This window comes from Leucoraja erinacea, chromosome 2 (genome assembly GCF_028641065.1).
Source record: "Leucoraja erinacea ecotype New England chromosome 2, Leri_hhj_1, whole genome shotgun sequence".
Classification (NCBI taxonomy): domain Eukaryota; kingdom Metazoa; phylum Chordata; class Chondrichthyes; order Rajiformes; family Rajidae; genus Leucoraja; species Leucoraja erinaceus.
Genome location: NC_073378.1, coordinates 25,610,037 through 25,624,385, shown reverse-complemented (window position 1 = coordinate 25,624,385; position 14,349 = coordinate 25,610,037). Strand labels below are relative to the sequence as shown.

The window sequence follows — 14,349 nt, the reverse complement described above, 5'->3', positions numbered from 1 at the left end:
GAGGTCCTTCTGCAGTCGTACAGGGCCCTCGTGAGACCACACCTGGAGTATTGTGTACAGTTTTGGTGCCCTAATTTGAGGAAGGACATTCTTGCTATTGAGGGAGTACAGCGTAGGCTTGCAAGGTTAATTCCCGGGATGGCGGGATTGTCATATGCTGAGAGAATGGAGAAGCTGGGCTTGTACGCTCTGGAGCTTAGATGGATGAGGGGGTGTCTCATTGAAACATATAAGATTGTTAAGGGTTTGGACACGCTAGAGGCAGGAAACAAGTCCCTGATGTTGGGGGAGTCCAGAACCAGGGGCCACAGTTTAAGAAATAAAGAGTAAGCCATTTAGAATGGAGACGAGGAAACACTTTTCCACCCAGAGAGTGGTGAGTCTGTGGAATTCTCTGCCTCAGAGGGCGGTGGAGGCAGGTTCTCTGGATGCTTTCAAGAGAGAGCTAGATAGGGCTCTTAAAAAATAGCGGAGTCAGGGGATATGGGGCGAAGGCAGGAACGGGGTACTGATTGGGTCTAACCTGATGAGTTAATAGAAAATAGGTGCAGGAGTAGGCCATTTGGCCCTTCGAGCCAGCACCACCATTCAATGTGATCATGGCTGATCATCCCCAATCAGTACCCCGTTCCTGCCTAGACTGGATGGACAGTCAGAATCTTTTGCCAACGTGGAAATGTCAAAGATGTCGAGGCTAGGGTGTAATGTGAGAGGGGCGAAGTTTAAAGGACATGTTCCTGGTCAAGAATTTTATATGAAGATTGTTGCGTGTACCGAGGTACAGTGAAAAGCTTTTGTTGCGTGCTAACCAGTCAGCGGAAAGACAATACATGATTACAATAGAGCCATTTACAGTGTACAGATACATGATAAGGGAATGATTCCAGAACCAGGGGCCACAGTTCAAGAATAAGGGGTAAGGCATTTAGAACGGAAACGAGGATATATTTTTTTTCTCACAGAGAGTGGTGAGTCTGTGGAATTCTCTGCCTCAGAGGGCGGTGGAGGCAGGTTCTCTGGATACATTCAAGAGAAAGCTAGATAGGGCTCTTAAAGATTGCGGAGTCAGGGGATATGGGGAGAAGGCAGGAATGAGGTACTGATTGTGGATGATCAGCCATGATCACATTGAATGGCGGTGCTGGCTCGAAGCCCAGCTGCTCCATTCTATCAGCATATGACAGTCCCGCCATCCCGGGAATTAACCTTGTAAACCTACGCTGCACTCCCTCAATAGCAAGAATGTCCTTCCTCAAATTAGGGGACCAAAACTGCACACAATACTCCAGTTGTGACAGATCATGTGCAGGTAGATAAGAGTTGGTCTTGGCCTGGATATTATGGGCTAAAGGACTTGTTCCTGTGCTGTGCTGATCGTAATCGCTTATCTGGTCTGTTTTGTTTTTATTATTATTATTATTTTTTTTTTTTTTTGTTGTTGTAGGAAATGGATAAAAATCAATTCTCGAACATCTCTCTACTGTTGAAAGCGGTGCAGAGATTTACCAAGGATGAATCTGATGTTGGTCTGAATGATTTAATTAAGCATGGTCTCATTCAGAAGATAAGTAGACTTATTCAGCTTGGGCATTTTCGTATCGAAGGCTATTTTTTCAATCACGAGGAATTGCAGGTGGCTGCAAATTTTGCTGAGAACTCGAAGTGCTGGAGGAACTCAGCGGGTCGGGCAACCTCTCTGGAGGATGTGGATACGTGACCTTTTGGGTCTGGACCTTCAGTCTGAAGAAGGATCCCGACACACAGCGTCACCTATCCATGTTCTCCACAGATGCTGCCTGAGCTGCTGAGTTACTCCAGCTACAATGCGCTACAATGCTTATCACTATATTTCTGAATCTTCCCCTTGTGAACTTTGCTCTACTTGAGATGGGTTTGATTGTATTTATTTAGTATTATCTATTTGGAAAGAATGCAAAACAAAGTTTTTGCATTGTTCCTCGCTACACTTGACAATAATAAAGGGCCTGTCCCACTTGGGCGTCATTTGCCGTCATTTACGCAACAAGTGCTCTTGAGGGCCCTGCTTCTTTTGGGAGCCATTTGCGACGTCACTCGTACTTAGTCTGATCTCCGTGGCAGGGATTTTCCCAGTGAAAATGTTCAAAACTCTGCGCGCTTTATACCCGGGTGGTCACGTGGCGCGGCACTCAAATGGCGTACGCGGGGACGCACGGTTACGGACGTTGACGAAGGGTGACGCAAAAATAAATTAGCATAGGCAATGTCCGTGCGTAACCATGTGTCACCACGCGCTACACGTACGCCGTCAGTACATCAGCGTGCGACAGGGATATGTCACGCAGGTGGTGACCGTGGATTTTGAGCATTCCAAAACCTTGGGGCGCCGCGAGTTACCGCGCGTCACTGCATACGCCACCACGTGTCACCACGGGCCAACCAATTTTTAGGATGTCGCGCGAATGACGTGCTAATGTCGCCCAAGTTGGGCAGGCCATAAACCTAAGCCTAATGTTTGCAAAATTCATTTCCTAAAGTAACTAAGTCTCCTGTGTTGTTTCACATGCTCCTTTGGTTCGAGCGGGCTACAGAGTTTATGAAAACCGTTGAGCTGAAAGCAAATGAGTCTCTCGTGACTTTGGTTGAAGATATCTTTGACACTGCATTGGTAAGTGCCCCCACACTAGGGGCAGCACAGTGGCATAGCAGTAGATCCTTAACACAGGTGTAGCTGCCTGCAGTGTAGCTGATTACTGACGATGGCTGCCACCGTGTACTGCTCCTTGCCGTTCTACTTGCAGGCGGAGCACCAAGGCAAATTCCTTGTAGGTGCATACTTGGCCAACAAACTTATTCATTCATTATAGCACCGGAGACCCCGGGTTCGATCCCGACTACGGGTGCTGTCTGTGCGGAGTTTGTACGTTCTCCCCGTGACCTGTGTGGGTTTTCTCCGGGAGTTCCGGTTACCTCCCACGCTCAAAAGACGTGCAGGTTTGCAGGTTAATTGGCTTCGGTAAAATTGGAAATTGTCCCTAGTGTGTGTCGGATGGTGGAGTGCGCAGGGATCGCTGGTCGGCGCGGACTCGGTGGGCTGAAGAACCTGTTCTAAACTAAATGGGACTAGAATTAATTTGTGCCACATCTTGAAACGTGTGTAATTTTCTTCTTTTTTTTTTTTTCCTCTCGTAGGTAATTTGCAAATGCAGCGGGGAAGGTAAGATGAGAAAATTGGCCTAATTCTGCTCCTAGAACCTAATAATTATTTTTACAGAGAGAGAGAGAGCGATGGAGACAAACCCTTCAAAGGAAAGGAAGAGGGTGATGCATTTTAATTTAGCTCCCTGGAATCTTTCTCAGACTTATGGCCCTGTCCCACTTGGGCAACTTTTCAGACGACTGCAGGCGAGACTATGCGGTCGCCACATGTTCGCGGGTGGTTGCCGGGCAGTCGCCTTCATGGTTGTGAGGGGTTCCTGCAACATGTTGAAACATTAGCGGCGACCAGAATGAAGCCGCCATTGAGAGTAGCGAGAATTCTCGTGCCGTAGGTGTGTCGCCAGGAGGTGGAAGGTTCTCGTAGGTTGTAGCCGGTGCTGACCGGTGAATTTCATTGGCTCATTGGGGGGGGGGGGGGGGTAAAACGTAAGCAGTAGTTTTTCAGAACCAAGGATAACCAACCGGTAATGTTAAATGTCCGCCGAGCTTCACAGCCGTGTATCTCTGGCTTCTTAAAAGTTGTCTCCACTCCTTCTCCCTCCTTCTCTTTTAAAGGACTTATCGTGCACTGTGCTTTAGCCGTCTTAATTACAGCGCCAACCTTCCTGTTCATCGCGGTGTGTGTCTGTATCACATTGGCTTTGCGCGGTGGGTATTTTTCAGACAGCGCTCCCCCGCTTGCCCCATCCCCGCCTGCATAACGGGCTGGTGAAGGAAGCGATGTGTGTGTGTGCGAATGTATGTGCGACTCTGACAGTCTCCGGCAGTCCGCTGAAAAATCACCCAAGTGGGACAGGCCCATTACAGGAAGGATTAATCAGATGAGATTCAGCGTGGAAACAGGCCCTTCGGCCCATCGAGTCTGCACTGACCCGTGGTCACCCCGTACTCTAGTATTGTCCGATACCCTTGGGACAATTTCTAAAGTTCAGTGGAAGTTGATGGGAGCCAAACCTCCGAAGCCTATTACGGAAGTAAAGGTTTAAAGTGTGGGCAGGGACTGCAGATGCTGGTTCACTTCGACACAAAGTGCTGGATTTACTCAGTGGGACCGGCAGCATCTCCACAGATAGGGAACGGGTGACGTTTCGGGTCGAGACCCTTCTTCAGACCTAGAGTCGGGGGAATGGGAAACTAGAGACATGGAAGGGTTACGTGTGAAAACGAGAGATCAGAGGTGATGAGGTTCAAGGAAAATGTCGAATGGTTCATTGTTGGCTCGGGGAAGGTGACAATGAGGCACACAAAGGTAAAATGTAATCAGGAGGACAGTCAAACTAGTTGGAGAACGAGGATGGGGGAGGGATGGAGAGAGAGAGGGGAAGCAACGGTTACTTGAAGTTGGAGAAAGCGATAGAAGAAGGATCTCGACCCGAAACGTCACCCGTTCCTTCTCTCCAGAGATGCTGCCTGTCCCGCTGAGTTACTCCAGCATTTTGTGTCTATCTTCAATGTTCATACCGCTGGGGTGTAAGCTGCCCAAGCGAAATATGAGGTGCTGTTCCTCCAATTTGTGTCCGGCCTGTCTGTCACAGTGGAGGAGGCCCAGGGCAGCGGTTTCAAGTGATCTCCTTGCAAGTTGTGCTCTGGTCTGGATATGTTCCAATGTTTTGAGCCTCCGCTTGCCTGGAGTCATCTTTCTGCAAATGGAATCATCCTTTTGATCCATGGGATGGCACAACTGGTGGAGTTGCCGCCTCGCAGCGCCAGAGACCCGGGTTCGACTCTGCCTACGGGTGCTGTCCGTACGGAGTTTGTGCGTTCTGCCCCGTGACCTGCGTGGGTTTCCTCCGGGTGCTCTGGTTTTCTGCCACATCCCAAAGACTGACAGGGTTTGTAGGTTAATTGGCTTCTGGAAATTGCCTCCCCCCCCCTCTAGTGTGTTGCGAGTCGATGAGAAAGTAGGATAGCATAGAACTAGTGTGAATGGGTAATTGATGGTCGTCATGGACTAAGTGGGCTGAAGGGCCTCTTTCCTCACTATATCTCTCTAAACTCTGATTTCTAAATGCAATGGACAATAGGTGGAGGAGTAGGCCATTCGGCCCGTCGAGCCATGTAAAGAGGAGTCATGAACACATTGTGTCTTTACTACTTTTTATTAATATCACATAACCGTTGCTGCCCTAGCTGTACGCGGTCTGTCACCGGAGCTAGAGAGAGATCAATGGGTGGGGAGGTTGCAATTATACTTCTGATATGGGGAGTGGTTAGTAGTGGTGAGGTCACTATATTAAAGGCACATGCACATGATCTACATCCTTCCCCTTGGAAACAAAGCAATACAGTAGTGACGGGCGACTACGTCTCATGCGCTACGAGCAGGTAAGCAAACAGTTAAACAAACAGATGAGCAACCAGCTAAGCAAAATCACCATAGCGGACAGGCGGCTTAACCAGCCGGCCGGGCCGGGTACGCAGCTCGCCATCTCCCCCCTCTGCAGGAAAAGCCAGAGCTGGGGCGGGCGACCGAACCGGGGATCCTGGAGGAGAAGGAGTCGGCGGAGGCAGAGGAGGGGGCGCAGGCGCAGCAGCGGTTGGACGGGCAGGGGAACGAGGGCTGCCAGGCGGAGAGCAGGGCTGGACGAGCTGAGATGGCAGGGAGCGAGGCATGCGTAGGGCCGCAGGCAGTTTAGTGGACAACGGAGGGGAGAAAGGGTCGGCAGGCGGTGGGGGTGGCTCGTTGACAAGCCGCAGATGTTGGCGGGACCGGCGGTAGATGGTACCGTCGTGGTCGACCAGGTAGGACCGCGGCGAACCAGCATCACTGACAACGGTGGCAAGTTTGGAGTGACCGGAGGGGGACTGCATCCGGACGACTTGGCCGGGGAATAGACGCGGCAGAGGACGGCAGGACTGGTCGTGGGAGCGCTTTTGCACTGCGTGCTTGAGGGCAATGCGCTCCTGGACAGCAGCAGGCTGGAGAACAGAGGGAACGAGGGACTGCTGGGTCACAGGGAGTGGAGGTCTCGTTGTGCGAGCCATCAGCCGCTGAGCTGGCGAGCCCAAGGCAGTGTCGCGGGAGATGTTCCGAAGATTGAGGAGGGCTAGGTAGAAATCGGATTGGGACAGTCTGCAATACTCCAGCAAGTCCTTAGCACTGCGGACAGCGCGCTCCGCCAAGCCGTTGCTTTGCGGGTACTCTGGACTGCTGGTGTAGTGTCGGAAGTTCTGACACCATGTAAAGAGAAGTCATGAACACATTGTGTCTTTACTACTTTTTATTAATATCACATAACCGTTGCTGCCCTAGCTGTATGTGGTCTGTCACTGGAGCTAGAGAGAGATCAATGGGTGGGGAGGTTGCAATTATACTTCTGATATGGGGAGTGGTTAGTAGTGGTGAGGTCACTATATTAAAGGCACATGCACATGATCTACAAGCCAGCACTGCTATGCAATACACAATAGGTGCAGGAATAGGCCATTCGGCCCGTCAAGCCAGCACCGTGATCGTGGTTGATCATCCCCAATCAGCACCCCGTTCCTGCCTTCTCCCCATATTCCCGGACTCTGCTATCTTTAAGAGCTCTACCTAGCTCTCTCTTGAAAGTATCCAGAAAACCGGCCCCCACAGGCAGAGAATTCCACAGATTCGCAACTCTGGGTGAAAAAGGTTTTTCCTCATCTCCGTTCTAAATGGCCTACCCCTTATTCTTAAACTGTGGCCCCTTGCAACAGCAATAGCAAGAATATCCTTCCTCATATTTGGAGACCAAAACTGCACACAACTAATATTTAAAAAAACCCCCAAAAAACCCAAATTAAATAAATCAATAACCCCACTAATACTTCAAAAACAAAAGTCTGTTAGAGTGTTCATTAATGTTTAGGGTTCAAGAGCCTGATGGTTGTTAGGGGGGAAACCATGTTCTTGAACGTGGTGGTCACAGTTTTAAGACTCCTTTTTCTTCTTTCTGATGGTCAGAGTGGTGAATTTTTAATTGTCTACTGTATATATCGTGTAGTCATCTGTGAGCAAAGCAACAAGGCAAATTCCTTGTACGCATTCATACTTGGCTGATAAAAAATGTATTCGATTCAATCTGTGGAACTCATTGCCACAGTGGGCTGTGGAGGCCAAGTCAGTGGATAATTTTAAGACAGAAATGGACAAATACTTGATTAGAATGGGTGTCAAGGGTTATGGGGAGAAGGCAGGAGAATGGGGTGAGGTGGCAGAGATCAGTCATGATTGAACGGTAGAGTGGACTCGATGGGCCGAATGGCTGTATTCTACTATAAACGTGAACTTGCGTGGGTATTAACTTCTGGGGCGGCACGGTGGCACAGCTGATGGAGTTGCCTTGCAGCGCCAGAGACCCAGGTTCAATCCTGACCTCGAATGCTGTCTGTGTGGGGAGTTTACATGTCCTCCCCGTGACCGCGTGGGTTTTCTCCGGGTTCTCCAGTTTCCTCCCACGCTCCAAAGATGTACAGGTTTGTAGGTTTTTAAGAAGGGGACTGCAGATGCTGGAAAATCGAAGGTAGACAAAAGTGCTGGAGAAACTCAGCGGGTGCAGCAGCATCTAGGGAGTGAAGGAAATAGGCAATGTTTTGGGCCAAGCATAGGCTGCCTCACCCGCTGAGTTTCTCAAGCACTTTTGTCTACCTCACGTTTGTAGGTTAATTGGCTTTCTGTACATTGTCCCTAGTGTGTGTAGGATAGTGTTGGATTATGGGATGATCGCTGGTCGGCGCTGACCCGGTGAGCTGAAGTGCCTGTTTCCACGCTGTTTCACTTAAATCTAATAGGTCCCATCTAGATGACTGAGAAAGATTCCAGGGAATTAAATTAAGATTAATTGCCCTATTCCTCTCCTTTGAAGAACATGTTTCCATTCTCTCTCTCTCTCTTTTCCCCCCCATCAAGTCTACTCCACCATTCAATCACGGCTGATCTATCTCTCCCTCTCAACCCCATTCTCCTGCCTTCTCCCCATAACCCCTGACACCCATACTAATCATGAACCTGTTAATCTCTGCCTTAAAAAATATCCATTGACTTTGCCTCCGCTGTTGTCTGTGGCAAAGAATTCCACAGATTCGCCACCCTCTGCCTAGTGACATTTCTCCTCGTCTCCTTTCTAAAGGTAGACAAAAATGCTGGAGGAACTCAGCAGGTGAGGCAGCATCTATAGAAAGAAGGAATAGGCGATGTTTCGGGTTGAGAGCCTTCTTCAGACTGAAACGTCGCCTATTCCATATAACCATATAACAATTACAGCACGGAAACAGGCCATCTCGACCCTTCTAGTCCGTGCCGAACACATAATCTCCCCTAGTCCCATATACCTGCGCTCAGACCATAACCCTCCATTCCCTTCCCATCCATATAACTGTCCAATTTATTTTTAAATGATAAAAACGAACCTGCCTCCACCACCTTCATTGGAAGCTCATTCCACACAGCTACCACTCTCTGAGTAAAGAAGTTCCCCCTCATGTTACCCCTAAACTTCAGTCCCTTAATTCTCATGTCATGTCCCCTTGTTTGAATCTTCCCTACTCTCAGTGGGAAAAGCTTTTCCACGTCAACTCTGTCTATCCCTCTCATCATTTTAAAAACCTCTATCAAGTCCCCCCCTTAACCTTCTGCGCTCCAAAGAATAAAGCCCTAACTTGTTCAACCTTTCTCTGTCACTTAGTTGCTGAAACCCCGGCAACATTCTAGTAAATCTCCTCTGTACTCTCTCTATTCCTTCTCTCTATAGATGCTGCCTCACCCACTGAGTTCCTCCAGCATTTTTTGTCTTTTTTTTTCAGCATTTGCAGTTCTTTCTTAAACATAATCCTTTCTGAAAGGTACATCGTTTTATTTTGGGCCCTCTGGTCCGAGACTTCCCCACTAGTGGAAATATCCTCTCCACATCCACTCTATCCAGGCCCCGATTCAAATCTTCACTGATTTGTTTTTATTTTCTAGGCCAAATTCAGCTCCTGGATGGTTTCCTACTACAACTAGGCCATGGTGTGACTGACTTCCGTCTCAAAATTACTATAAGACTGGAGGTAAAAATTCAATTGACCATGTAATTAGTTTACATTAAAGCTAGGTGGCGCAGCGGTAGAGTGGCTGCCTCACAGCGCCAGGGGCCCAGGTTCGAACCTGCTCACGGGTGCTGTCTGTACGGAGTTTGTACGTCCTCCCCATGACCCGTGAACTCTTCGGTTTCCTCCCACGCTCAAGACGTCCAGGTTTGTAGATTAATTGGTTTGGTGTAAAATCTACAATTGTCCCGTGTGTGCGGGTGGGGTAATGTTAATGTGCGGGGATCGCTGGTCGGTGCGGACTCGGTGGGCCGAAGGGCCTGTTTCTGAGCTGTGTCTCTAAAACCAAAGTTAAAAAATTAAAGCATAGTAGTCTGACCCAAAATGTCACCTATCCATGTTCTCTTCAGATGCTGCCTGGCCCACTGAGTTACTCCAGCACTCTGTGAAACATCACCTATCCATGTTCTCCACAGATGCTGCCTGACCCGCTGAGTTACTCCAGCATAGTTTGTGTCTGTCTTCTTAAACTAAAAACTAAACTGATTTTATTTATTTCTCCCCTGCAGGCCTTGAGAACCTTTAATTCGATGCTTGATTTAATCTCTCGTGAGAGGAAGATAAAATTTCACTTGTCTGAAGAAGCACATGGTTTAATGTAAGTGTTTAGACTAATTAATCACCTTTTCCCTCAAGATATACAGGTAGTTCTGTTACAACACAATAGTTTTCTTACTCCGAGAGAGGGAGAGAGATGGTGTTAACAGATTCATGATTAAACAGTCCCTTCGGCCCAACTTGCCTACGCCGGCCAACATGTCCCATCTACACTAGTCCCACCTGCCTCGTTTGGCCCATATCCCTCTAAACTTGTCCTATCCATGTACCTGTCCAAATTTTTCTTAAATATTATTGTCCCAAAACTAAACTGATGTGTATCAATTGTACAGATATCAGGCAACTGAAACATCCTGCCACAACCAGAGAGCAGTGCTGAACTACTATCTACCTCATTGGCGACCCTCGGACTATCCTTGATCGGACTTTACCTTGCACTAAACCTTATTCCCTTATGTATCTGTACACTGTAATAGCTCTACTGTAATCGTGTATTGTCTTTTCGCTGACTGGTTAGCACGCAACAAAAGCTTTTCACTGCACCTCGGTACACAATGAACTAAACAAGTACGAATTGCAAGCTATCTTATTAGGTGGCGCAGCGTTAGAGTTGCTGCTTTACAGGGAATGCAGTGCCGGAGACCCGGGTTCGATCCTGACTACTGTTGCCGTCTGTACGGAGTTTGGACGTTCTCCCCGTGACCTGCGTGGGTTTTCTCTGAGATCTTCGGTTTCCTCTCACACGCCAATGATGTACAGGGTTTGTAGGTTAATTGGCTTGGTGTAAATGTAAAAATTGACCCTAGTGTGTGTAGCATAGTGTTAATGTGTGGGGATTGTTGGTCGGCGCGGACTCGGTGGGCCAAAGGGCCTGTTTCCGCGCCGTATCTCTAAACTAAATTATCGCCTGTTCATCATGTACAGTCTTTTCCCTGATGTTGAGCGGTCCAATAGACAACAGACAACAGGTGCAGGAGTAGGCCATTCGGCCCTTCGAGCCAGCACTGTCATTCAATGTGATCATGTCTGATCATCCCCAGTCAGTACTCCGTTCCTGCCTTCTCCCCATAGCCCCTGACTCCGCTATTTTTAAGAACCCTATCTAGCTCTCTTGAAAGCATCCAGAGAACCTGCCTCCACCACCCTCTGAGGCAGAGAATTCCACAGACTCGCCACTCTCTGTGAGAAAAAGTGTTTCCTCGTCTCTGTTCCAAATGGTTTACCCCTTATTCTTAAACTGTATCCCCTGGTTCTGGACTCCCCTAACATCGGGAACATGTTTACTGCTTCTAGCGTGTCCAAACCCTTAATAATCTTACATGTTTCAATAAGATACCCTCTCATCCTTCTAAACGCCAGAGTGTACAAGCCCAGCCGCCCCATTCTCTCAGTATATGACAGTCCCGCCATCCCGGGAATGAACTTGGTGAACCTACGCTGGGCTCCATCAATAGTAAGAATGCCCTTCCTCAACTCTGGAGACCAAAACTGCACACGATACTCCAGGTGTGGTCTCACTAGGGCCCTGTACAACTGCAGAAGGACCTCTTTGGTGCTCGAAGTTTGATAATCCATTTTATTGATGTCTTGCCTTGAGTATCTGAATTTGTGGTCTTTGTATTTGCAGGCTTGACCTGGCAAAAACGATCCTGGATGTTGGCGGTAAGAACTTCAATTTATTTATGTGCTATTTTTCTTTCTTGAAGAATGAAGCGCGGCATGGAGACCCGGATTTGATCCCGACTACGGGTGCTGCCTGTATGGAGTCTGTACGTTCTCCCCGTGACCCTATGGGCTCTCTCCTGTTTCCACGGGCACTCCAAAGACGTGCAAGTTTGTAGGTTAATTGGCTTAAATGAAATAAATTGGTAAATTGTCGTGAGTGTGGAGGAGAGTGTTGGTGTGCTGGTCAGCGCGGGGTCGATGGGCCGAAGGGCCTCTTCGCACGCTGTATCTCTAAACAATTTTATTTTTGTCATACTTCTCTCCTCTTCCATCCAATTTCAACAACTATTTTTGTTTCGAACCGTTATCATAAGGCCATGAGATATAGGAGCAGATTTGGTTAAGACCAAAGTTGGACCCTTGAAGACGGAGAAAGGTGAATTTATTATGGGGAACCCAGTACCCCGTTCCTGCCTTCTCCCCATATCTCCTCACTCCGCTATTTTTAAGAGCTCTATCTAACTCTCTCTTGAAAGTATCCAGAGAACCTGCCTCCATCGCCCTCTGAGGCAGAGAATTCCACAGACTCACAACTCTCGGTGTGAAAAAGTGTTTCCTCGTCTCCGTTCTAAATGGCTTACTCCTTATTCTTAAACTGTGGCCCCTGGTTCTGGACTCCCCCAACATCGGGAACATGTTACCTGCCTCTAGTGTGTCCAAACCCTTAACAATCTCCAGTGAAATACATTTCTCTATCACTATAAATAAGCACTTAGATAAATTTTAGTTGACCACCTCCGATACAGTATAGTAGGCCCCCCTCGGTCATGACTGACCATGGGTGATGCATCCTGGTCGGATGCAAGCCTGGGTGATGTCATATGGAGGACAGGCTGTTGCCCATGCAGCACGTCCCCTCTCTCCACATCGCTGATCGATCCAAAGGAACAGCAGGGCCGTTACAGTTTGGCACCAGCGCTGTCGCAGGAGCTGCCAGAGCGAGGTTGTAGACAACGACAAACTGCCTTAGGGGCTCCGACTCCGGATTTTCTTGAGATTTACTCCTGGAGCCTTTTCCATGACTGGATATGGCCACAAGGCAGTGGAGGTTTTCAATCGGAGTTTTCCCTCTCCTAGATGGACTGCCTTCCCAGGGCTGATGAGCCCCATCTGCCCGAGACTCGTGGGGGCGGGAACGTCTACCATCCCGTGCAGGTCTACAGTCCAATATACAGAATAAGTGTATAGCAGTAGTACACAGCAGGCCTGTGCCTGGCGTAATTACTCGGGGTAGGCAGTCAGTCTGCTTTAAAAAAAAAAAAAAAAAGTCTTAAACCGTGCATGGGCAAATTGTTCTCCTCTCAGTAAAAATAAAGAATAAAAATAAAGAAAGAAACAATTCAATTTGCCCAAGGCTTCCAAATCTCCTTCATTGTGAATTACTGAATGGGTGGGGGGGTGGAGGGTGACGGCAGGTGGAGAGATGGTGGGGAGAACGGGAGCACACCGGGACAAGTTGAATCAGTTGTGATCTTATTGAATGACAATACTAATTCAAGGGACCAATTGCAGGGCGAGTTCCTTTCACAGCGTCTGGCCAGGGGTAAAGTTGCGGGGAGGGCAGGAGCATTGAGAAGGAGGGGGTCGGGGATCATGACAGTAACCCACGCACTTACTGCTGCCAGGTGGCTGGTGGGGGAAGTAGCTCGGGTGGCTGTGAGCGGCTGCCGGGACCTCAGCGCTTTCTGCTGGCCCGCTCACCTCTGGCAGTGCTCTCCGTCTGAACAGTGAGGGGACCTGCTCAAGAACAAAGATCAAAGAGCAGAGCGGGTCAGCGGGCGATGGATAACGGGACAGGGGGTAGTGGAGCTTACTCCTGTGTCAGCGCGAACAAGGGACCAATTGAGGTCACTCGCACTGACACATGGAGTAAGCTCCACCGCCCGCTGTCCTGTTATCCATCGTCCGTTGACCCGCTCTTGAGCTGGTTGCTGGCATGATCCCCGACCACCTCCTTCTCAACGCTCCTGCCCTCCCCGCAACTTTATCCCTGGCCAGACTCCCCACACACTGTGAAAGGAACTCCCCCCCCCCCCCCCCCCCCCCCCCCCCCCCCCCCACAGCGGTGCTGTCCTTTTACAGCCGCTTCCCACTTTACAGTCCACGCTGCAAAGGCAGAATTTCAGCTGGGCTGCACACACTTTCCCGTATTATATGTGCTGCACATGAAAGACACGGAAAATTATACCGACCTAAGAGATCGATCCCTTAGAGAGGCATAATTATCCCGTGCCTTTACTATTTATATTTAATAATTATCATTTTATAATTTTAGTCCGGGTAAGCAATGCCTACCTTGTCTACCCTGACGGCACGTGCCAGGTACACGGGGTCGTGTAGGAAGAAATTGCAGATGCTGGTTTAAACCAAAGATAGACCATCTCCGGAAAAATGAATTAAGTGGGGTTTCGGCTCTCTCCCTGAAACGTCACCCATCCATGTTCTCCGCAGATGCTGCCTGACCCGCTGAGTTACTCCAGCACATTGTGTCCATCTTCAGTGTACGGAGTTACCAGTTTTGCCCCAATTTTGAAGTCCCATCCACTGTATATAGATTAAGGGAATGATTATTAGTGCAAGATAAAGTCCAATTAACGATAGTCTGAGGGTCTCCAGTGAGGTAGATGGGAGTTCAGGACCGCTCTCTAGTTGGCGAGAGGACAGTTCAGTTGCCTGATGACAGCTGGGAAGAAACTGTCCCTGAATCTGGAGGTGTGTGTTCGTTTTCACACTTCTGTACCCCTTGCCTGCTGGGAGAGGGAGTGACCGGGGGTGAGACTGGTCCTTGATGATGCTGCTGGCCTTGCCGAGGCAGCG

The 14,349-nt window shown here is 48.9% G+C and overlaps 1 protein-coding gene across 1 annotated transcript in view; it reads left to right on the top strand.

Moving 5' to 3' along the window:
* Positions 1-2,261: 2,261 nt before the first annotated feature.
* The window catches only part of LOC129707908 (synaptonemal complex protein 2-like), a 29,266-nt gene continuing 17,178 nt past the window's right edge, over positions 2,262-14,349 (top strand). Inside the window, exons 1-5 of the mRNA XM_055653363.1 lie at positions 2,262-2,647; positions 3,172-3,196; positions 9,125-9,210; positions 9,759-9,847; positions 11,435-11,469. Coding sequence (XP_055509338.1) covers positions 2,543-2,647; positions 3,172-3,196; positions 9,125-9,210; positions 9,759-9,847; positions 11,435-11,469 — 340 coding nt within the window. The 5' untranslated portion in view covers positions 2,262-2,542. The remainder of the gene's footprint in view (positions 2,648-3,171; positions 3,197-9,124; positions 9,211-9,758; positions 9,848-11,434; positions 11,470-14,349) is intronic.